This window comes from Branchiostoma lanceolatum, chromosome 1 (genome assembly GCF_035083965.1).
Source record: "Branchiostoma lanceolatum isolate klBraLanc5 chromosome 1, klBraLanc5.hap2, whole genome shotgun sequence".
NCBI classification, from domain to species: Eukaryota; Metazoa; Chordata; class Leptocardii; order Amphioxiformes; family Branchiostomatidae; genus Branchiostoma; species Branchiostoma lanceolatum.
Genome location: NC_089722.1, coordinates 14,468,266 through 14,493,680, shown reverse-complemented (window position 1 = coordinate 14,493,680; position 25,415 = coordinate 14,468,266). Strand labels below are relative to the sequence as shown.

The 25,415-nt window shown below is 41.1% G+C and overlaps 1 protein-coding gene across 1 annotated transcript in view; it reads right to left on the bottom strand.

Moving 5' to 3' along the window:
• Positions 1-544: 544 nt before the first annotated feature.
• Positions 545-25,415, bottom strand: part of LOC136436577 (glutamate receptor ionotropic, kainate 2-like) — a 35,282-nt gene continuing 10,411 nt past the window's right edge. Inside the window, exons 8-19 of the mRNA XM_066430645.1 lie at positions 22,692-22,922; positions 22,214-22,321; positions 21,650-21,763; positions 21,346-21,513; positions 20,776-20,866; positions 18,013-18,265; positions 13,919-14,030; positions 12,793-12,924; positions 7,419-7,517; positions 5,459-5,622; positions 4,509-4,725; positions 545-3,752 (exon numbers count right to left, since the gene is read on the bottom strand). Of these exons, the coding sequence (XP_066286742.1) occupies positions 3,315-3,752; positions 4,509-4,725; positions 5,459-5,622; positions 7,419-7,517; positions 12,793-12,924; positions 13,919-14,030; positions 18,013-18,265; positions 20,776-20,866; positions 21,346-21,513; positions 21,650-21,763; positions 22,214-22,321; positions 22,692-22,922 (2,127 nt within the window). The 3' untranslated portion in view covers positions 545-3,314. The remainder of the gene's footprint in view (positions 3,753-4,508; positions 4,726-5,458; positions 5,623-7,418; positions 7,518-12,792; positions 12,925-13,918; positions 14,031-18,012; positions 18,266-20,775; positions 20,867-21,345; positions 21,514-21,649; positions 21,764-22,213; positions 22,322-22,691; positions 22,923-25,415) is intronic.

The window sequence follows — 25,415 nt, the reverse complement described above, 5'->3', positions numbered from 1 at the left end:
TCGTACTCAAGTCAACTTCAGTAAGCCCACTGCCTTCGGATTTTCCAATACCAATGTGCCGCATCACTTATTTCTAACGCGTCTCTCGACCTTTGTCTTTTCTATGGCTGTTTACGATGTCTTATTCCAATAGCCGTGGCCAAGCCGTATGGATAGAACCCGGCGTTTACTACAATGCAAGCGCCCTGACCACAGAGTGACTTATTTATAATAAAACTGAAAACGCTTGAGTGCACGGAGAGAGGATCAGCGCACCGCCGCTGATAAAGGGACTTGTTTATGTGCTCGTACTTTCTGTATCTGCCGGGAGTCGTGGATGAGAAGATGGGGATTATCGAGCCTTTAGGCTAAATCCTCCCCCCGTCTTGCTGGCGTCAAGGTACTTGTACTTAGAAGTGCTTTCACCCGCAAACGTTCTAAAGTTTGACGAACTCAACGGATAGTCGTGGAAAAGCTTTTAATCTTGAACAATGTGCTTTGTCAAGTTCAATTTCGGTCCAGAAGCAGAGTGCTTTATCTTTAAGATACCAGACTAAATAAGAGCTAGCAAAGTCAATATTCTGTTTAATGTTCAGAAACAAAAGAATAGAAGTCTTCAACTGGGTGTTGTCACAAAAATGCTCTTGCAAATCTGTTTTTGTTATTATTCGTCACCGAGCCTATAGTATGCCCATATTGTTGTCAAAGTTTGTTATAAGATGTTATCAATGCACGTTTATCAAGGGTAAATTTTATTAAAGATGTCATCTCTCCTTAAGCCCCAGGTCCAGCGTACAATGTTTGGAATTGACCTTTATTACTTTGAGCAAACATGCATATTCCCTTGGATTTCAGTGCACGCACCAGAAAAATCAGAATCACCTCTGACAGTGTGCGTGAGCTCATATAAGTCAGGCTCTACCTCGCTGCCTTGCCTCGGCAATACATCTAACTCTACCTTACCGGCACACCGTGATATTATTTGAACCTTGCGGTCCTTCATCATGTCAAATAAACGGACCATTTAGCTTTAAGGCTCCAGAAGGTATTCGAGGAGGATTTCTAGCTCGCACGCCGAGGAGAATCTGGTGCTTATCTTGCCGTGTCCCGGGTGTGGAACACTCACTGGGTGGCACCATTATTTTCTTCAGCTGGGATCTTCTCTAGCCCTTCTGGTTCAAGCTGCATCCGTCGAGTTAAATCCGTGGTGAGGGCATGTTGTGACTTGAGCGGGTTGGTAAGCCTGAGCCTCAGGCAGTTACGGATTGCCCGCTGTGACCAGGACAAGATTGCCGTAGGCATCGTCATTGTATATAATGTGCACCCTTTGTAGCCTACGCGCGTATCATCTCTGTTCATCACCCGACATTAATGGCAGAACAATGCGCGACCATGATTCACTCAACTGCCAATAGGCGGCGGGGCGGCCGTAAAACGGCACGGTGTTCAATCATACTGTCGTAAAAGTGCTCCCAGATGGCATATGGCTTTCACGGGTGCTTCTTGGTGTCAGATTCTGTTTGGGTCGTGTCTAACGGCGTGACAGAGACGGTCTCCCTAGAAGTGATGGTACCGATTCTGACCATCTCCTGGAAGAACTCTCTGATTAAATATTCAAACTGGCGGCTTCTGTAAAAGATCAAGCAATTATTTTGGTAATTCCGGCGCATGGGGATAAAAGATAGGCTTAAGTCTGTGGGTAATTGTCAGTTTCGGGAGAAAGTGTATTCATTTACATTATATCGATTTTCTTCGCGGAGACTCTGAGTGTTATACTTTGTCATATCTAGCTTTCATAACTTTCTATCAAAACAGCTTCATTTGATTATAGATGCATCATTAAGGCTGCGGCAATCATTAGTATTCTACTTGCCTACTTTAATCTTTTATTAGGCAACTTTGCAGCCTTGATTCAGAAAGCCGTCTTATTAGATCGAGAGTTAAGAAAGTAATTCCTGATCCGTAAAGACGTTTTAATGTTTGTGTTAACCCGATAGAGATTGATCCGGTTAACCGGCATCTAACGAGCCACGAAGGATATCAACGATTACAGTGATTAAAGGAGGGGTCAGTCAGCACCCCGGCACCTTCCAGACGATTACAGGCTAAACTTCTTTAATCCTGTTCTATATTCAAGAGCGGCTTAAAGGGTTAAGAACACATGAACCTGTACGTGGGGGGAATACACAAGCTTCCCTTAAAAGCCTCCGCCTGCCTTGTACTGATGGAAAGTACCGCCCGAATCGCCTGCAGAAATTGCAAGTTCGATACTAGGGGAAGTCAGAAATTGGGCAAACGGCCAACGTAAGTGTATTTGGATGCGATCCAAATACGGCCTTAAGCATTAAGGCAGGAGAGCCGTATAATTGGGATTCAATCTATCTGCGGCTTTTTATGAAATGCTTCATTTCTTCCCACAGAGCAAAACAGTGACCCCTGTAGTAATAGTGGCACTTAACCCTAGTTCTAAGTCACGAAAGTTAATATTTTCCAAGATTGTACATATATTTGTTTACATTTTTCATCACTAACAATGTGTTGCTTAAGCTATGTCTTAACGTTTTTAAAGCCTGTATTATACCGTCCTAATAAGCACACTTTGAAAGTTGTTTTAGCTCTTGAAGTTTTCCACAGCACAAGTTCCGGGAGTGAAGAGCTTACGATCCGGCGTCATTGCCACACCCTGTCACTCATTGCACACCGCCATTACCGTGACGCCCAAATCCGTGCTATTTTTCATTTTGTCTCCGAGTGATGCACCGATTCACACGCTCGAGTTGTTGCCGTTCGCTCGGATTATTGGATACTCTGCCGTGAATGTCATCATTACTTGATGAGTGATGAGATTCTCTCTACCAAGGGGTGCGATGGAGTTCTCTCAGCTGGCGTGCTGAATAAAACATGGCGACCTGGGCCCGCTTGTGTTCTCAACAGTCGGTCTGAGAAATTGCCTTCCATTTGGGAACAAGAAGAGTCCGTGTAGTTCATCACCAAGCCAGTGACAGCTCGTTTCAGTACACTTCCTCGGACAGTGCTCAATCAAACTTTAACCATCGATCTATTGTTCACGTAGGAGTCGGCCTATAAGGACGTAACCTTGCGATTGATATCATATTAACCTGCAATTAGCTATTATTGATGGTTTGGTGAGTCCAATACCTTTGTGCACGCTGCTATTTCATCATCTATAAGTTTTGCGTCGAGTTTTTAACAACTGGCGTTTGCAAAGACATGCTGACTGTGTTAAGCTTGGATAACTTTTAACCTTTCGAATTCTCATCTGGAGCTTTCTAAATGGCTTACACAGTACTAAAGTTGTAATCAGCTTTGCCGAGCTAGGCTCTAAAGTCGCTGGGGGGAGCCGGGGCCGTTTCCTTATCTGGCGAGCTCACTTGGAACGTGCCTTGCTTACTGACGCCGGTGACGTCCCTCTTCACTCCTTGATTAAGAGCGGGGTTAGCGGGCGGCTTGGGAAATCCGTTCTGCGCGGAGTGGTAATCCCCCATCGGGCCTAGCGCGGCCGCAGCATTAGACATGGCGGCCAGTCTGGCGAGGAGTTCATCAGCGCGACTAGTCTCCTCTTCCTCCTCCTTAGAGCTCGTGGGGAAGGGCATGACTAGAGGAGGCAGCGGCGCCGGCATCTTGGCCAAGTCATCGCTGTCGTCACCCTTTGAGGACGCACTCTTCTCGTCTCCCTTCCCACGGCAGCAGGAGCTGAGAAGTCTACCGCAGCACCCTCTCTTTTCAGCCGCTGAACCGCCGCCATCTTTCTCCTGCAAAGAAGATGCTAAGATTTAGTAATCATGGGTTGCTGTGCCCTTCCTTTTTTGTACACTTTTAAAAGATAAACTTTGAAAGAACAAAATCGTAAGAGTTACATGTAGGACCTACCAACATTTCAGCAGTTCTAGTGGTTGTAGTTATCCAAGTGGTATTAACATTAATCTCAATCAACATGCAATAAAGGTCTAATCACGCCTCACAAAATGTATGAGCCATCTTCTCAGCTTAGGGCCGTGAAATTCTGATTTAAGACAACTGTTTCTCTTGATGACCAAACCGTACATATATTTCTTCTCTCTAAGATCTGAGGATTTATCTGTATTTTAGAACTTTGTTAAGTGTAAAATTCATACTACCCCTTTCATTCTAACTACTGATATAACCTACTTTGGTTAAAGAAGGTTAGCGTCGACTTCGTGATTCTATAAGGTATCCACCATGTGATTCCACTCAGGATGACTGACTGAAAAGGGTTGTTTTCTTTGTCTCATAGATTTTCACCGTGTTGTATTATTAGAGCCAGCAATTACCTCGATGATCTGAATGATAAGGTTGTTGTACATGTGTAACGTGCTAGAGGCACCTTCTCGTAAACGGGACCCCCATTTTACGTCCTTTCCAACAGACGGTGCAGCTCCTACCAGGATGCCCTTCCCATGATTTGAACCGGGGCTTGTGAAAGAGTCACATCTTTAGTACAGCAGCAAACTTAGGAGTGGCACATTTAATTCTACCAGTAGACTCACCCGGCGCTCACGTTTCGTCTGGGTCTTATACACTATGAGTTCCACCAAGGCTACCAGGACCCCCAGAACAATGGCGCCTCCGACCACCCCGAACATCGGTGCGAGACCGTCTGGAGCCAACACCTTCATGGATGTGGTGTCTTCCCGTGGACACTGACGGGTGGGACTCATCAGCCACTTCATCTGCAGCTTCTGCAGGGTTCCATCATTCTGCATGCTGGAGGAACATCGGGAGTAGTGTAAGAATACAGAACAGTTCACAGGAAATAGTCGTGGTGGCTTAGAGGCAACCACAGTAATATTAGGGCCAAAAAATGGAACTGAAAAAAATGCCAAAATCATTTTGCTAGTGACATTGACTAATACTGTTTAGCATATTTCCGTAATGACATATTCTGAGCATTTTAAAACCGCGCATTATGATGATCCCCTTAGTTTTGCGAGCCTACAAAAACCCCGGCGACGATTTTTAGTGAGTTCTCACATCACAGCGATGTCATGATATTTTTGCATTATGGACGTCGCTATACATTGTGATAGTGTTGTTTTACCTCATCATGCATCGAAATCACAAAATGAATTGACTTTCGAAATCTGATTTTCGGGCCCTAATATTTTAAAGTTTACTTTCTATTACATTGGTTTTAATGAGTACACATAATTTCTCTGCACTAAATATAAAGAAAAGTAGTCTATTGACTAGATTCTTGGATAAAATTACTATGCTTCCTTTCTTCGTATCGCCAAATCTACAAATTGTCCAATAAATATGTATAAAAAGACATGAAAAGAAAGACAATCTACATTTATAGGGGCAATTTCTTTACATAAACTCGTACATTTTGCATGCAATCACTACTAAGCCAGTCTAAGCCCCGGAGATCTCGTTATGAAGTGGTGGAGGATAAATCTATTTACTCGCCCGAGCGAGTACTTTGTTGAGGACTTACTCGATGATTATTTTGTCGAATATGTCCTTGAAGACGGAGCCTTTGGGGAAGGGTAGGCCAAGTTCGTACGGTAGAAAGTAGTTCCCGACGGTACGGAGGGTACAGTTGTATTTGTCACGGTAGTCAAACTCCACACGGGAGGTAGTGATGAAGGCGTAGCTTTCCTGGAAAACAACGGGAAGAGTGTTGTGTAAGAGATGGATTTCCGAGAAAAACAACAAGTGTTTGAAAGGCATAGATTTCCTAGAAAAACAGCAGGCATTTGTAAAGGTTTCATAGAAAAACAGTGATTAGCAAGGTATTGATGTCCTAGAAATGAATGGCACAACTTTCCTAGAAAAACAACAGTGATCTTCGGAAAACGTCGGTGATTTGAAAAACTAAGATTTCTTGGAAAACAACAGTGATTTGAAAGGCAATGCTTTACTGGAAAACAACAGTGATTTGAAAGGCAAAGCTTTCCTGGAAAACAACAGTGATCTGTAAGGCAAAGCTTTCCTGGAAAACAACAGTGATTTTAAAGGCGAAGCTTTCCTGGAAAACAACAGTGATTTGAAAAGCAAAGCTTTCCTGGAAAACAACAGTGATATGAAAAGCAAAGCTTTCCTGGAAAACAACAGTGATTTGAAAAGATACGCTGTCCTAGAAAACAACAGTGATCTGAAAGGTACAGCTTTCCTGAAAATAACAGTGATTTGAAAAGCAAAGCTTTCCTGGAAAACAACAGTCATCTGAAAGGCAAAGTTTTCCTGAAAAACACCAGTGATCTGAAAGACATGGCTTACCTAGATAACAACAGTTATCTGAAAGGTAAAGCTTTCCTGGAAAAACAACGTGAGGATTGTTGTGTATAAGACATAGCTCTCCGAGAAAGACACACCAGGTATCTGTAAGGAAAAGCTTTCCCCGAGAAAACAACAGAACGGGGTGATTTGCAAGGCATGACTTTCCTGGAAAAATAGCAACAGGAAGGGTGATATGTAGGGCATAGCTTTAGACAAAACTATAGAGACAATGACTTGTTAGCTGGAAGTCTCTTCCATTTGTCATGATTAAATGTTCCACATACAGACAACAGACCGCCTGCTAGACTTCGGCAATTCATCACCATCGCGGCATGCTGCCAACGTCATGAATCTACATTTATATACGACACTGTATAATAACACAATGCAAAACATTTAATCTATTGTAACACCAAGTAGACTGCATTCCAGATATCTAAATACAGCGATAAAGGGTAATGAACTGAAATAAGATTAAGATTCTAACACTAAACACTAGAATGCAAGTTGGTGAAAATTACATACAAATTGTTCTATATATCAGCCCAACATTTATCACAGCACTGTGCTATTTCAAAAGCTATGCCTGCACAGTAGCTACAAAAGGGAGAACAGCTAGATCAAACGGAGTGTTAAAAACAGCGAGCAAATCAAGACAAAACATCTTGGCGACTGGAAGTAGCGTTAACAACTAGCGCCAGTCGATTGCCAAGACTGAACGGACGGGAGTGTTGGCTACGAGGGATACACTGTAGTGCTTTTAGGCGGAAAATTGCTCCCGCTTTGGCTAATGTCCAGAAAATTGAAAGGAGTTCTGTCTATTATGGCGGGGAAGTCTACCCCAGGCTGCCCTGCCCCTGCCCTATTTGTTGCAGTTCGCCGAGACCTCAGCCCTACTAATTCAATTAAAGGGACAAACTAAAACGGGTTACCTCTACAGGGTAAACTAAATTGCAGTAAAGTGATGAAGAATAGACCCGCCTTCCCTAGAGACGTTGTGCTTAAAGGTATATGTAAGCCATATTTTGTACACGTAAAGGCATTCATCCAGCAGAATATGCACAGCACTTACTAGACTGTGACGTTTTAACGTTTTTGTTGTGTTGGGGTGGTTAATAGGTGTGAAATTGGATGGACAACAGCGGGATTGAAAAGAAGGCGGCGGGTGGACTTACGTTAGTCCCTGCGAACTTGCCGCCATCACCACACTGATGATCCCCCATTACCTTCCTCATCCCCGCTTCGTTACTGTCCACCAGGTTACGCCGGTTTTTCTGAAACAGAAATGTAACATCATGGTTAAAGTTGTTGACTTGGAATCTAAAGATTATTGGTTCGAATCCCTAAATTTGTAGATATTTCAAACGCCATTACCATACATACATACACAAAATAAATAACTCTTATCAACAAAATTTCCAACAGTCCTCTGATACCCGTCAAGTTAAAATGACCCAGAGCCTATGTCACGTGACCTCAGTAACGGGTCAAAGGTGCCCGGCAGTTGGTATCTGCCCCCGTCTCGGTTGAGGGATGGTTGATTGGCTCTAATTGATAAAAACTCTTTCACGCCTCTTAGCCATGTAATGTTATGGCTTGAATAAAATATAACATGTACACAGTTAGTGTATTGGACAGAATAGCATACAAAGCCAATAGATACTGTTGTGTATTTGGATAGCCAAAATACGATTCCTATAGTCACTATCACCCCGTTCATACTAGGCTTCGCTGATCCAGATCATATCCGGATCAGCGCTGATCCGGATCCGCGAAGCCTAGTATGAACGGTCCTGATCCGGATATGATCTGGATATATCCGGATACGATTGTATCCACATCTGGAGGTGGATTTATCCGGATCAGCTGCGGGGTGAACCCTGGTATGAACGCAATCCGGCTAGCGTATCCGGATACATTGCCGGGTTTGACGTCACACTTAACACTAACACCTATTAAATGTACTTATATAACGTTAGCTAAGGATGGCACAACGCGCCGCAACACGGGTATTCCCACCTGACATATTTAAAGAAAGACGCGCTGTTCTAAAGAACGTTTCAAACTTTAAACGTTTTAGAACTGTTCTAGAGGACTCCTACCTGGCCGAAACAATCTTCTCTACTCTACTCACTGTACTACTATACTTTTGTTACTTTTTTACTTTACCCTACTGTAGTAAACTTAACCCTTTGACCTGTCTGACTTAACCAAGCGGCACCTAGCCGGATATATCCGGATCTGTTTTTGGACAGGATTATGCAGATCCGGATTCGCCTAACCCTGGTTTGAACGCAAAGGGATATATCCGGATCAGCGATGATCCGGATATGATCCGGATCAGCGAAGCCTAGTATGAACGGGGTCTAAATCTTTCCTGTTCTACTTAATTGTTTCATATAAGTCAGAACTAGAAAGATGAGGGCGCTTTGTTGCTTTTGATTGGTGACTAGACCACTTATCCAATGTGAACACTGTGGCCGGAGGTTCAGGGCCAAAATTAAACTTTACAGCCACATGAGGACTCATGCGACACATGCAACACAGCCAAATGATGGATGACAGCGGTCGTCGTCAAAAGTGACGGTGGTACACATGTAAGAATAATTTTCAATCAGTTGCAAAATTTGAACATTCTTAGTCTAATTTGGCTATGTAATGATTAAGGTCTCTAAGTTCTCCTTTTCCTGTAAATAAGGCATTGTCACTTGAAATGTCTCAAAAACAGTACAAACAATTTATATTTCTCCCTTTGGAATGGAAATATTATCCAATTTAAACTGCACAGCTCAAAAGCCGTTGTGACATCCTGTGCCAATGCAAAACCCAGTCAGCCAGCTTAACCTTAAGCAACTATAAATACTATTTCTACCTGAAAACATGAGATTAGTCATGTCAGTTGTTACATGTACCCTGTAAATTAATAAGATTAGCCACATATGCAAAGCCTCGGGGGAAGAGACTTTACTTCAAAGATTCATTCTAAGCCGGTTTAACCTATAGGTATTAAGCCCCTGTCACACTTGTGCGTATAAGCCATTCCGTGTGAGTTCCGTGTTGAATTTTGACAACACGCAGTTGTACGCTCAAAATATCAATTTTTTTCCAGTTATGCGCGGCGCACATATCGCGTGTGAATAACGACTTCAACGCATCCAATGCGTTTGAGACACGTGTATGAAGTGCGCAATACTCTTATCGTTGCAGCGAATAGCTGCGCATCAGGTGCGTGTGCTGAGCGCATTCCGAATGCCCACAACGACTACCGGCCGCATGCCTGGTGCACTTCCGACGACTGCTAATCGAATTGCGAGCGTACCCCAGGTTTGAGATGTGCTGAAACTACAGCTGCTGCCTGCTTTTTCTTTTATTACAAGTTCAGACTCGACTAAAAGAACAACATGGGGCGCCGGCCGCGCTAGCCGTGGCCGTGGCCGTGGCTCGTCTGAATCTGGACCACCCGTTGAGGCATGTAACACCCCTGATGCTGTAGGTGACCGTGATGGTTGTGTTGGCCATGGTACTGAAGACAGTCCCCCGGCCCCATCAGGCGAAGCTGTCCAGTCTCAGTCCCCTGGTCACAAACGAGGGTGGTGAGAAGGAGCAGACCTCCGGGTCACCATCACCTCAGGCCTCGTCTGCTCCCCCCCAAAAGCCACGAGCAAAGAAGACCAGCTACTCCCTACATGCTGAGGTAGAAAAGGCTTTGGTGGAATGGATCATGGATGTTCGTCGAGCACGCTATGTGAACGATATCCGTTAGCTATCTGTGCGTTTGTCAGACGCTACTGGTACGTGCAATGCGCTGCCCGATCGCAGGACGAACGACACTAATTCGTGACGTATATTCTTATTCGCTATACGGTCGATCATCATGCGTTGTATCTGCGCTGCAAGTGCGCGATGTGGTCGCTGCGCAGAGATCGTGCCGCAAGAGAAGCGTATTACGGCGACTGGAGCGCAAACACAAAGCGCGCTCGTACCTTACTCGACCGATGTCGGACGTGTGAACTGCGTTCTTATAACGTCCGAGCTGCGTCCCAGCGCTCGCACGAAAGTTTTGGGTAGTTTCAAAAATATCAGGCGTACTGGGCCGTGCCTTGCGTGTGCCTGCGTGCCTAAAACTATCACAAAACGATTGAAAAACGCATTAGGCGCGTATTGGGCGCACGCCGGCGTATGACAAAAATGTTAACACGCAACTCACACGCTCATGTTATACGCACAAGTGTGACAGGGCCTTTACATGTACGTGTCTACGTGGCTTTGAATGATTTCTGACGCATGACGTAGTTGTTGTTTTCAGTTTGTACACTTCTGGAAATTAGTCTTTATCAAAAGTGCATTTGAAAGAGTTTCTAAATTAAAAGTTTTCCATATTTTCAAAGAGTAGGCTAGTTTTTTATTTCAATTTCTCCAAAGTCAAGTCAAAGTTTATTGCACAACGATTGTCACACGTACAGTGTAAGGCAAAATACTACTGGCTACCTGTATCAATCTAGCACAAACTACAGGAAGGCTCTAGGCTATACAATTTTCTAGTACAGACTACAGAAAGGCTTTATATAGGCTATAAGCCCATTCACGGTTCCGACTACGCATGTGCAGTATCAAAGGTGAAGGCCCCCAAGACGTCAACAAAACCCGTCGGGGCGTTGTTATGCAAATCTAGACAATGTCGAGACGAGCACTGTTTAAAAGCCAGGGGCCTTTACCTTTGACACTGCACATGCGTAGTCGGAACCATGAATGGGCTTATATAATGTTGTTAATGGTAGATAATATCAACAGGAGGTATGATAAGGAGTCGTATATTCAATTATACAATTACATGATGAGGAGTGAGAACCTTTTATCAAACAAAAATCAAGTGGAACAGCCATGTTATACACACTGAGTGATGGCAATTTAGGAAACCTTCACAAGACTGTCAAAGAGATTCTGGCTCTACGGCGATCTTAGCTACGCATGGCTCCAAAACGACTGCCCTCACAGCCCTACAGCCAGGACGGTCTAACCTATACGCCACTCCGGTTATATATTTTACGTCCGTTGTGATAGCCACTGCTATCAGCACGGACATAAAACTTACCGAGGTGCCACCAAGGCTAATAACAGATACGCAAAGCCTAGGATTAGTCCAACTTCGGCGCCGATAGACAGGAAACAGGTGTCGACCCATCAACATCTTTAGAAATTCAATGCTTCCTGATTTGCATACGTTTTCCAAATGTCTGTTCGGGTAGTTAATAGGATTACTTTATCAACGTTTCGCCGAGGGTTAGCTGAAATCGTTAACAGTTGACGACGTAACGCCTACGTTCCGTCCATAGTAATCCCACGTCTTATTGGCTGTAGGGCGTTACTCCCTTGATTACTACGCTGATGAACCTTGCTATAGCCCTCAGATGGTATCGTGTGATGTTCGCTTTTAGAGCGCTGCAGTTCAAAAGGTCAGTAACCAAGGGTGGCAAAGTGGTCTTGTAGTTAGGGCTGTTGACTTCGAATCTATAGGCTCTGGGTTCGAAACTCTATGAGACCCCAATGCTATGGTAGAGTCCATTCCGAGTAACCGCGAGGGTTTTATAATAATATTTGTAATCATTTTGAAAAATTTCTAATAAAAGAATATCTGACTGACAATAGTTCTAAATTTTTCAAAAAGATCAAATACAAAAATATGAATTATTTGAATTTAATTAGATAATTTAGAAATATTTTGAAAGTAGCTGCACAAAAACCTCTTTATTTGTAATAATTTCTAAACATCTATGTGATTATTTAACTTTTAGAAATATTAACAGAAAATGGTAGAAAATGGTTAACAATGGTAGAATGGTGATTGCCCCCATAAAAGTAGGTGCTAATCTGGCCCCTCTGTCTGCTTTTGTACATCTTAAGTCTTCACTGCAGGACACTGTTGGGTCCTTTGTGGAGAACGTTCTTCCCTAAACTTCGTAAGGATGTGTGAATTACTTTCTTCCCAGCCCTCTGACCTATTTATAGAGATGTTACAGATAATGGTAGAAAATGGTAAGAAATTGTAAATAATGGTAGAATGCTGTTACCATTATTTAGAAACCATTGTAAATATCATATTCTACATCATGAATATTTCTTAAGTTGTAGAAAACTTAAGAAATATTTATAAAGTTGAAATCACATTCAAAATATTTCAAAAGTATCAAATCTCTTACACAAATGATAACAATAACTTGAAAATAGTTCTAATTTATGACAATAACAACCCTCGCGGTGACTTGGAATGGACTCTATACCGAAATATAGCATCTTAATTTTTATTCTTTCAACACTTCTTCTTTAACATTGGGATTAACTTTGGCAGTCTGCGACATTGATATTCATTTTTCGAAATCTTTCTTGCAATCTACAGCATGTATTTTCTCATCTAGCAGCTGTTTTCTTTACAATTTACATCAAGGCCGACAACTTTTTTTATTGGAAACGGACGAAAATTGATGCGCGCGCGGATATCATTCATATAATCAAATCAACATGGCCTTATGTAAAACAAATAAGTAAACCTACCTTCATGTAGCGCCACATGGTGGCGTAAGGCTCCGTCTCGGTGTTCTTGAAGAAGTTAAGCAGCGGGGTGATCTTCTTGTTCAGCCCGTACGCGATCTTATTCTGGTACGCCAGGTCTGAGACGGAGTTCACCTAAAACCAAAACACACAACTCTTGAGAACCGATGAAATGGTAGTAAATATTTGGCAACATATATACAATGTAGGGAAGGAAGGCCACTCCAACAAAGGATTACATAATAATGATGATGATGGTGATGATGATGATGATTTAATTGCGCAACAATTGTACAAGGTACAAAGTATGGATGGCACATTTTAACTTCAGTTCTCTCTCTCTCTATATATATATATATATCTAAGGACTAATCTACCTAATACATATAGAATACAACACGGGGTATTCCGTATCACCCGAGGTACCAGCCCGACCGCGGGTCGGATCGCCCGACGGCCGTAGGCCGGAGGGCGATCCGACCCGCGGGAGGGCTGGGACCGAGGGTGATGCGGAATACAACGTGTTGTATTTTATTTATGTCATACCTTGGCCATACCCACCCGAGAAAACACACATTTCAATGCGGAATGCGCCAGAAGTTGAGGGAGTTTTGTGTGCTCGAACAAGAAACTGTAGCAACATTGATTCCAATCTCCGAATCAGGTATTCGAATTTCCGACGGCCGCGCAACCGACGCGTTCGAAATGCGTTCGAAATATTCTATGGAAGCCTGTGTGGAAGCGGTCCGGAACACCCGTATCAGGCCCAGGCATGACATAAACTCTACGGCCGTCGGGCGATCCGACCCGCGGTCGGGCTGGTACCTCGGGTGATACGGAATACCCCGTGTTGTATTCTATATGTATAGTATGGGTTTAGAATGGGTTCTTACAACCATTGGAGGAATTTCTATCGTCTAGACATTCTTTAATATATTTTCCTATGTTACATATATGTCAGTATACAATACCCTACAAGGTAATAAACAGTAAGATAACGTATGGTATGGTATGGTAGAAGTTGAGAACTTCTTTTACCCATCACAACATAGTGTTGATCCAAACTGTATGAGTGTATCAGCCTTTTGGATTGACAATGATAGATGCATCATAAGTATGACACCCCTACCTTAATGGTATCGTCCTTGCTGAGGATGGCGGAGAAGGTAGACACGTAGTAGGCAAAAATGACCAAAGCGAAGAACCACCAACTACCAGTGATGATCCTTCCACCGATGGACCTTTAAAAAAAACATCATACAAAAACATGCATATCCATCAACAGTTCCTTGAGTTAGGTTGTTACATACAAACACAAAAACATACAAAGTCCACTGCAGCACTGTAGGAAAACACCAGGTAAACCATTTTCGAACTTGGCCTTTGTTTTTGCAACCGCTACTAGCCTACCAAACATCACGAAGATCCATTAAAGATTTCTCGACTTATGCCCTTGACATACATACAGGCCTACTCCACAGATGGAATAACCGATAACAGAACCTTCTCGGCGAAGGTAATCAAGTTACATACTAATATCACAAACTCAGAATGGATTGAACACTTTAAAGGTCTAAATGATTTAACAAAACACAAAAACTTTAACGCAGACTTTGAAAAAACTATCGCTGAACGATTAGAACAATTTGATAAAAATTCATTTAATTTACTAGACACTCCTTTTACTACAAAAGACGTTCTAGATGGCATAAAACAACTCAAATCTGATAAAGCTTGTGGCATGGATTCTATTTCCAACAACATGTTAAAACATGGATCTACTTCAAAACAGTTTTGTCTCTCATTGGTTACCCTTTTCAACATTATTCTTTCTAAAGCCACATTTCCGCAAAACTGGAATACAAGCATCCTTACTCCAATTTTCAAATCAGGTGACAAGGCCAATGTTGACAACTACAGAGGCATCGCCCTTTCTAGTTGTCTCTCAAAATTGTTCACCCGACTCTTGAATAATAGGCTACAAAACTTTGTAGAAAACAATAATCTGCTGGCCGACACTCAATTTGGATTCAGAAAGAAGTGCCGAACTGCCGATAATATTTTTATTCTAAAATCTCTTATTGAGAAATATACACAACAAAAGAAAGGTAAATTGTTTGTCTGTTTCGTTGACATGAAGAAAGCATTCGACAGTGTTTGGCGCGATGGTTTTTTTTATAAATTGTTACACTGTGGCATCGATGGAAATTTCTTTAATGTTTTGAAATCAATGTATATGGATGTCAATTATGCAGTTAGAGTAGAGAATGGTTTATCTGATTCTTTTGTATCAACTTGTGGTGTAAGACAAGGATGTAATCTTAGCCCATTGTTATTTAATCTATTTATCAATGACCTGCCGCAATGTTTTGATAGTAACAAATGTGATGCTGCTGTCCTTACTTCAAAGTCTATCAACTGTTTGTCTTGGGCAGACGATCTTGCTTTGGTCTCTTTGTCAAAACAGGGACTCCAAAACTGCATCAATGCCCTAGAAACATACTGTAATAACTGGAAACTATCGGTTAATGTCTCCAAAACAAAAGTCCTTATTTTTTCTAAAGGTGCTACAAAGAAAATGTCAAAAGATTTCTTTATCTATGGTAAAGAAATAGAAGTTACGGACAGTTACGCCTATCTTGGTATCCCACTTACGTCCTCAGGTAAATTCAAAACAGCCAGAAAATTTCTAAAAACCAAGGCTATGAGAGCTATATTCAAATTGAAATCACTTTTATCATCGGAAAATATCCCAATACAATTAGGTAAAAATCTTTTTGACAAATTTGTTAAACCTATTCTTTTATACGGATCCGAACTAACTGTTTTGATCATTCCTCCAAAACAGTGAAAATTATTGTATCGAAAAACATTTCTACATCTACTCCCAGATATATTTTTTCTATTTTACTTAGAAAACTTCAATTGGATGAAAACTTACCAGTTGTAATTCGAAAGAGTACTTGTTCCGATTTAACTAATTCTTACATTATTAATTTTGAAAGAAGATCAGACAAAGACATGTTTCTAAAATTAACGTCTACGCTCACTCTAGATAATGATGGCTTTTCAGTAGCTAACATACACCGCCCGTTGGATATACCTGAATTTGACATCATTGACCTACGTTTTCAAAAATTTCTGCTAGGAATACATTCAAAATCCTCCAACGACGGAGTACGAGGAGAATTGGGAACTTTCCCCATCATATTGTCTGCAAAAATTCAGCTCATCAAATATTGGCACCGTTTAGTAAACTTACCTGAGGACTCTCTGCTTCACGAAGCATACAATGTTGTATTCTCTAGTGATCATGACTGGATTAATCATGTGAAGGATGTTCTCAATTATCACGGCCTTGGATATATATGGATGAATCCTAAATGTTATAAAGTAGACTATATTGAACATCAACTCAACTGCAGACTACAGGATGCACATATACAAGAGTGGTTTAGTTGTGTAAGCAATAATTCAAAATTGTCCCTTCTTCACAAATCCAAAAATCATTATGTACAAGAAAAATATCTTTATGATGTGAATAGTGTTGAAATCCGTAAAGCGATAACACAGTTAAGAATTAGTAGCCATAGATTGAATATAGAAACAGGTAGATACTTTAATGTAGCTCCCGACCAAAGGTTTTGCCCATTCTGTCCTAATCGAATTGAAGATGAGTTTCACTTTATTATGGAATGCTCTAAATATGATGCCCTACGAGTTGAGTTATTCACCTTTCTCAATTCAAGTACTTCAGATTTTAAGACACTCAATGCCACAGATAGATTTTACTATATATTTAGATGCAACAGCTCATACAGTGTTAAGATAGGCAAATACATAAAAGATTGTTTTGTTATTAGAAAAAATAATAATACTCAAAATTAGAAAACTTGAATCATGTAAAACCTAAGATAGTCATTTTGATGTAGTGAATAGTTTTATTCCATACTCATGTATTGTTCTATGTTTACTGTTGTTGCCCTACTTTGTACCTGCTACAATGGTCGCGCAATAAAGTTCTTCTTATTAATAGATGTATCTGTTGTGCCAAATTTCTTTCTTTCAGTGTATTGGAGAGAAGGAAGTTTGAATAATAACAGAACAAAAGGCCCATCGTCTTTCACTGCTGCTAAACACGGCAAACCAAACACGTTTAGTTTCAAACGCTACCAAGGATGCCACGTTGTCATTTTTGTCATTAAATTGTATTTATCTTGTTATTTGCAAGCAACCTTCAGGCAAGAATTTGCATTAAACCTATAATTGCATAAAAGGATTCGTGACACTTAATAGCCTGCTCCAAGTGAGCAACAGATAAGACTTTAAGAAACCCCAGGGCGTCAAACATCAATTCAATAAGATGGAGTCTCGCCATACAGGAGTCCAAAGCACTTACCAGCAAAAGTTTAGACATTAGGCATACGATGGATTGTCTTTTCAAAAGTTACAAGGTCTTCTCAAATCTACCATGAATGATTTCATTAAGTTGGTGAATGACTGTACAACAAAGTCCTTTATTCACAGCCAAGGAGTAACATAACAGCCAGCGTTTTGGTGATCGCCTGTCACCTTCTTCAAGGCAATAATGAATGAATGGCAATAATAGTCTAGGTGATTGGTGCAAAATATAGCTAGAATTTGTCAAATTGTGGTAAAAGTATGAAACTTGGTATGGTGAACCCTAAGTATGTACTTAATACTTTAAAGGGTGGAGCCAATTCGAAAAGCATGTTCTTAGCAACGGTTGCTAGGAAACCAATTTTCCCTAAAAATAGCTACATTTTTCGCTTCTGTGCCATGACACTGTACTCTAGAAAGCTAAAAAGCATTACTGCCATGAAAAAGGTCACTGAAACGTTCGCTGTTTTTTTCTTCTTGGTTGTGAATTAAAACTTTTAAAAACCTTATTCTTTATTGCTTTTGTATAGAAAAAGACAAAACAGAGGGCATGCATGACATGAAAAACAAAGTAGTTAACACACATAAATAGCCACAAAACGGTAAGGAAAACCAATTGACAATAATAGAGAATGTTTGACTGCAATTACCATTTAAAAGGAAACAAATTTGTTTCCCACATTTCCCTACATTTCTTTTTAGTTTTACCTATTATTCTAGAGATAATACTTTCTAATTCTTAAAAGTATGAAATATAAGAAATTCAAAGACTTAGTTATTATTTCCAAATCTAGATTCCCCATGTTAACGTATTGCACTAACCTTGGGGATTTCTCCACCCCCTGTCGACAGAATGACGTCAGTCCTTGCCAGAAGCTGCCAATCAAACTGAAGGAGTCGTCCTTCTGATCGACCTCGTCCTTACTGCGCATGCCCCACTCGTACGGGTCCAGCTTGTCTATGAAGTGTGACAGCAGACACACGCATGCGTACACGATCAGGATGTATGCCCAGGTGTAGTTGCGTAGTGGGGACAGGAGAGTTATGGCCGGTGGGTCCTGTCTGCGCATGGTCACTAGAAAATACAACAATGAAATTAAAATGACCCACATCCCTGAAGGGACCTCGGGTATAATCTCAGGCTGTCCGTGCAACTGCACGGCGGCCTCGCCATGGCTCGCCAAGCACACCGGGTCACCCCTTCTCTTCTAGATAAGTGTGTTGGGTTCTTTTACGTACAGAGGTTTGACGCTTGAGGCTTAAGCCCGAAGCTCTCTCACACACGGGGCCGCCGGCTTTACGTCACCATCCGAAAGGACAAAATTCAATCCCTTACAACATGTCCGAACTGGAGTCGACTTCCAGGATCGTAATCGGGCCCCAGCATCCACGGAATTTAATCCAGATGGCGAAGCAGCGGGGTTGCGTTACCGCTTGCGCCACGGGGACATGTAAAAACAAGCATCGTGTGACGTAATGGTTAGAGTGTTTGTTCAAGAATCAAGATGTTCTGGGTTCCAACTCCAGACAATTCCCCAACACTGTACTCTTGGGACAGGTACTCCACCCAAATTTTCGCACTTAACTTAGGTCAAATTGAGTACCTAATTTCGACTAGGGAGGTCCCACGGATATGACCTTAAATTACCGGAAGCCACGTGTTTGAGGAGAGCCACACCTTGAGCACATGAAAGAACCCTTCATACGAAAATAGTAGGGGTCCATCCAGGTGTGAATGATTAATAACCTTACTTGTGTACTTTCCTTTTATCACACCTGGGACCATAAATATTGCACTGAAGTTACCAGAGCACTGACAGACTGTAATTATCGACCCTTGCCATTTAGCCCGGACAATTGTAACCTCCTCAAAATTCAAACCCTTGCTATGAAGAGAGAGCAGTCTGCTACCCCAATAACAATAACAACAAAATCTTAAGTCTAAAAGTCTAGATCTAGAAGAAAAGTGACTATCATGTCAAATTGCTTTTCTGTATCATATATTATTTAGGAACAACAGTACAGGAAAGATTCGGAAACCTTCTGATATAATTGTTATCTCTTTGAATTTAAGTACTCTTTATTTTTTCTACATCGACCGTAACTATTTAGACGTTTATTGAAGAAAATAACGGAGAATGTATAGGAAGACAAATAACGTAATCATTTAAAATAATAAAAGGATATAAGTGATTTGTTAGAAAAGTGATACCTGAAATAATAATTAAAGTTCGATCAAGAAAGTGAATAGTCTCGTGAATTACAATCTTAATACTATGATAATGTTACAATATTATGTAAAGATATACAGGGAAAAATCGATAACCCTCTACTGTCCCCTCTCAAACTTTGTAAGTGGTACAACCCAACCCGCCTTGACCCTTAAGCGTTGGCGCAATATGATATAACATCGCTGAGAAGGGCATGAAGACGAAACGACTTTGATACAATCCCCTAATCACTCGGCCAATAGTTACGCTAGAGGGGAGCATGGGGATTGTTTAAGCTAAAGGGGCCACCGACTTCCGACCTTCTGAAGCTTTTCTCTATCTCATGGTAGTGGGCATATTCAATCAAGGTTAATCTTGTGTTGGCCTCATAAATACTGTGCAGCTGTGTTCCTTCACTGAACGAGATATGTGAAAGTAAATCAAATTCTTCGGTCCCATTTGTAATCCGGGGCCCGGCCGGGCAGCTTGTGGGAACGTAAAAGATGATGTAAAAGACAACAAAAGACACAAAACTTCAAACAACTAATCCTAACCAAATATTGTGTATTTTCTTGGTGTGCATTTTTTTATTTTTCGTTTACGCAAACAGCCCGGCCGGGCCCCGGATTGGAAATGGGACCAAAGCATAATTTGGGTAGTAACCACTACACAGTAGACTGTTTATTCTAGCCGTAGGAAATAAGAGGAAAAGAACAACGTTTCACACGACAAATTTCGAAAATCCCGCTGTTCTGACACCCAAAATGGCGGCGTAAACAAGGTCACGTGATCTATTACGTCATGTGCAACTGGCCAATTGTTACATACGTGTTGTGTGAAGCAGTGGAAGACTTTCCTACGTGTCATCTTACTATTCCAACTCTATTCTAAATCAGTACAACCCGTATCCTTGCAGTTCTATTGTTAAAAAGTTACCTGTGGGGGAAAGATTTTGTAACTACTGTATGTCAAAAGCGGTGGGAGACGAAATACATTTCATCTCAATCTTGCCCTTCAATGATCAGTAAAGAAAAGAGCTTTTTAAAGAAGCCATCAAAACTTACTACAATTTCCAAACGTTTACTAACGAAAAGAAAACTAGAACCCTGTAAACCTCTCAAAACCCACTCATTACAAAAAAGTGGGACGTCTTCTACTGCTTCCAAAATTAAAAAGAAGTCAAACCCAAAAAGCGTGGATTGTACTCCGTAGTGTTCTTGAAATAGCCATTTGTTCCACTTGTCAACATTGTCAACTCGCTCTATCTGTACAGTCATCCTCATAGCTTGTACAGTGTACCCTTTCTATGCATTGTTTCATGTTGCAATTAGCCCTAGGGCAAGAACTTGCAAATAAAACACATTATTACTGTTACCTGTGTATCCCAGAGTGGCTATGGGCCGTGTGATGTCGACTTGAGCCAGGAATTTCTTACGAAGAGGAGCCAACGTGAGCGCGAAGTCTTGCTAAATGGAAGAAGAAAAAAAAGAACATTATAAAAAAGTCAGTGGAAGATCACACACACACACACAAACAAACGAACGAACAAATACACATGCACACACACTCACTCAGGAATACAAACACACACACACACATACATACAAACAGACAAACACACAAACACTCATTCTGAAGCAAGTTTTAACTGTAATTTCCAACAAAAATTCAGTGGATCATAAGTTTATATCAGGGCCTTACAACCATCCCTCAATAGAGACGGGGGGGGGGGCACAGGCTTTCTGCCGCTCACCGAGTCACGTGTCTCATCTGCATAACGTGAAGTCATCTCAGCGGTGGATTGTTCATTCCTTGACAAAGACTGCTGTTGTAAAGTCGAAAATTTGGGTAAGTCCATTTTTTGTGCTAGCTACTACAGTTAAAATTTGTTTCAGAATAACTTAAACTAACTCAGATGAACTTTCAAGCTAACACAAACACGCACCTGACCATGAGTTGCGTTGGTTGCCAAGTGCCTTCCGATTACTCCACTCAGGCCAATGTCTTTCAAGATCGTGAGATTGTAGTCGAAATTCCCTCTGTTCTTCTTAGCCATCTCCTTCAACAGGTCCACAAGGTACCCGTTATCCTTATCTTTAAAGAAGAGGCTGTCCTAAGAAATAGAAAATAAGGTAGAATAGAAATAAGACAACGTTACTTGAAGCAAGCGTTTAGGCATTGCTTTGTCAAAAACAAATGTAAATTGTCCTAATAGATATCTATCGTACGAGGTTCGAAAGGTAACTTACTTGAAAAGCTACGATATTAAAAGTCTTTCGTCCGAACAGGTTCCACACCTCTGAAGGACTCAGGTACCTGCTTCTAGGTAGGATAGCGCTGCCCCCTAGCGATTGTGAGCCAGCCTGCAGGTAGGAATCGTACAGTGTAGCCTCTCAGTAATGTGCAGACAAAAACCTTGGTATTAACATGTCTAACCTTGGTGCTTAACAACAGCAAAACATACACAAATAGACCTAAACTAAACAAAACTACTGTAACATCTAAACGTATACGATTTGTCCTGTTCCTGGCCATAGGCAACTAGCTCTGTCCTTGGTGCTAAACACAACAGGTGCTAAACACAACACTATAAATACATGTGCATACACAACTAGTCCGTCCTTGGTGCTGAACACTATCGATGCATACATATACATATACATAACTAGCCCTGTTCTAGGTGCTGAACACTTTAAATACACATACAATTATCCCTGTCCTTGGTACTAAACACCATCAACCATACACAGTTATACCTGTCCTTGGTATTAAACACATTGATTAAATATATTCACTACGAATATGTAACTCACCGACTTGAACCCGTCACTCTGGAACTCCAAGACATCCACCGTAATGTTGCTTCGGGCACCGTCAGAGTCGAAAGAGATCAAACCAGTTTTCCCCTCAAACGGAACTCCCTGTATAAATAATAATGATGAATAATCAATAACGTTGACTATATTTCTGGTGTTTACTGTCTCTGCATTGTGTTGATCATAACTGTATTAATAAATGAATCAGAAAAACATATACACACTGTGAATTAAAGTTACATTTACAGGAGTGCCTAAGCATTCACACGAATTCCATGAAATTCTTTTGAATTTTATGAAAAATGCATGAATCATTATGCGAATGCGTATACGCACGAATCTTAAAAACGCGGTCTTTGAATGCAAACCGATCAACCTCTTCCAAAACGTTTTCGCATAGTGATTAGTGCGTTTTTATTAAAAATCGTAAGAATGTCATGAAATTGCGAATGCCTAGATTTTGGCACAGTCTAACCTGTGGTATGTACGAGAGTATGTTCTGTCGACAGTTCTCTGCGTTCCCTTCCCCTCCCTTCAGAGCTCTCACACCCCTGGCGAAGGCAGTGATGGCATCGTCCACCAGGAGTTGATAGGGGCTCATGTTGCTTAGTTGGGTGGGCAGATCGTACTGGAACGCTGTTATTCGCGCTTCGGGACTACCCAGTATGTCTAGTGGAAGGATTTCATTCCACTTGTCCAATGTTTGCTGAGTAGTACAAACAGGTAATATCAGCGCTAATCATCAGGAGTTAACTACATTATTCACACGTTGGAATATAAGATATGCTATATCTAGTAAAGTACATTGATTACTAACATTACCAATGCAGGTCAACGCACATTTGCATATAGAGCGGCCATAACCTACAACGCACTCAAACCGAATGTAACACAAGCACCGAACCTTAACCTATTTAAAGAGGGACTAAAATCACTTTATTAGCCGCCTATTGACCATCAACTGACAACCCATTATGTCTGTTCAGTTACTTTTTATGTTTAGCCATAAGTATGGCTCAACATATTGTTTTCTCTCATGTTTCTTCTCCTGTCAAATCTTCAAATCGATTCATCTCTGTCATTTTTTGACCAAATGACCTGAAATTTGGTACAGAGGTAATGTAGGCAAAAACCAATGTACGTTCTTTTCCTTTTTTTGATATTGACCTTGAAAGTGATTTTATTGAGGTTTTTAGGCTATTTTTAGCATATCTTGGCCTCCTGCGCCCTTGTATTTCAACCGAATGACCTGAAATTTGCTGTATATGTGGCTTGAACAAATATTTAAAGGACTACATTCCCATTTTTGGCATACATATATTCAAAACGATTTATTTTGGGCTTTCTTGACAATATTTGCCACTTCTGTCACTTTCAATACTACATATGACCTACAGGTCATTGACCCCGAGTGCCTTGCACCTGGCCAAGCTTGAAGTTTGCTTACGAGGAGGAAAGACCGGACATAAACATTTAACGTGATTATCGGGAAAACACCATGTTCCCTTAAACTCAGTGGTTAAATTGCAGTTTAGGAAATTTTATAACAGAAAACAAGTTAAATCAATGATTTTGTGAATGTTTATTCTAGCATTAGTTATTCCAGATATTTTCAAACTCCAAATTCTTCAACACAACACGGGAGATCGTTTCTCCTCAGACTGGCGCGACACTCCTGTCAAAATTGATTGATGATCTCTCTCTGCCGCCGACTTCATACATGATCAAAGGCGGGTGGTAGGCGGTGCCTTCCTACATGTCCTACGTACGGGCGTATGGATCGTAGAATTCGGCAAAAAAGGAATGATTAGGCCAGTAGAGTCAGTCCCCGGTAAGGTCAATGATTCGCCCCTTTGCGCTAGCTTGTAACGTTAAATGAATGTACCCTCTGGTGGCCAAACTTCACTGACAAACTTTCTCCCTATTATCATCATGAGCTTGCGTTAGTCTGGTACTAGTGACTATTATGTGCCGGGAATGTTTATCTATCGCACGCCTTGGAAGGAAGTTCAACCATGATAAATGGTCGGCCGTTGCGAAAATTTGGAATCCCATGCTGTTGATTTTCGTGATTGAATCTGTAAGAAAATATATTTTCATGTCGTTCATGTTTTTGGGACGGACGCCGGGACGGGGTGAATTTTTTCTATCATTTTCGTCCCGTTAGTAATGCAAATCGAATCGTGTTGCACAAGAGGCAAAACACTAAAAACGTGGGTCTTGTGGAGTGTTTTGGAGCGGGAAAATGCCGGATATTAGCGGTGCCGAACAGTGTACATCGTCGCGCGCGGGTGACGCTCCGTCAAAACAAATCCGCTGGTGGTCTAGCGCGGCCACCGAAAATAGGCAGAAACACACAGGAGGACTTAGCACCTTCGTTTATGAGGGCAATTGTGAAAATCTTTTGTTACAAATTGTTCGAACATTGAAACATTTGGATAGATGGTTTGAAACTGTTCTAAATAAAGAGATTTTTGTGTAGTTACGTTCGAAATGTTTCCAACGTATGTGAAATGAGTTCAAACATGTTATAAGTTTCAATTCTAATTGTTTGAACACTTTAGAACTGTTGTGACTTAGACATTCTTTTAATCAAAATAGTTCAAACATATTACAAATATTATATTAAAACCCTCTCGGTGACTTTGAATTGACCCAAATATGTTGTTTTTGGTCATTTCCTTCGTCTCCTGTCAAATCTTCATATGTATACTATGGAAAACTTCATTCTTCCCTGGGGCTGATCTTTTTTAATTCAATTTTGAACTGGGTTGATTATGCGCAAGAGTGTAATTTTCAGCGGATATTTTTCGACTGGTTTACATGGAAATGGCACGGAATATCCCATTCTTGCAAGGGGAGGATTCTTTAATTATTTCTTTCAATTTTGAGCTGGAATGATTATGAAAAAGTCCATTCTTTAGCAGAAGTGTTAATCAATTAGTGGATATGGTTGTGGACTGGTCCATATTGTGTTGAGGTGCTACTGGAAGACTCAGTTTTGGACTGGGGTGATTCATTTTTTTAGTGCAAGTATTTTAGAATGGTCCATTGTTATTTGGGGAGAGTCCATTTTTTGCATGGCGAGGAGTATGGCTAAACATGCTGTATTTGCTCGCAAATGTTGCCTTTCTAGTTTCCATTAAGTTTGATTTGATTTTATGATATATTCCGCCTATGTATTATCATTTCCTTATGT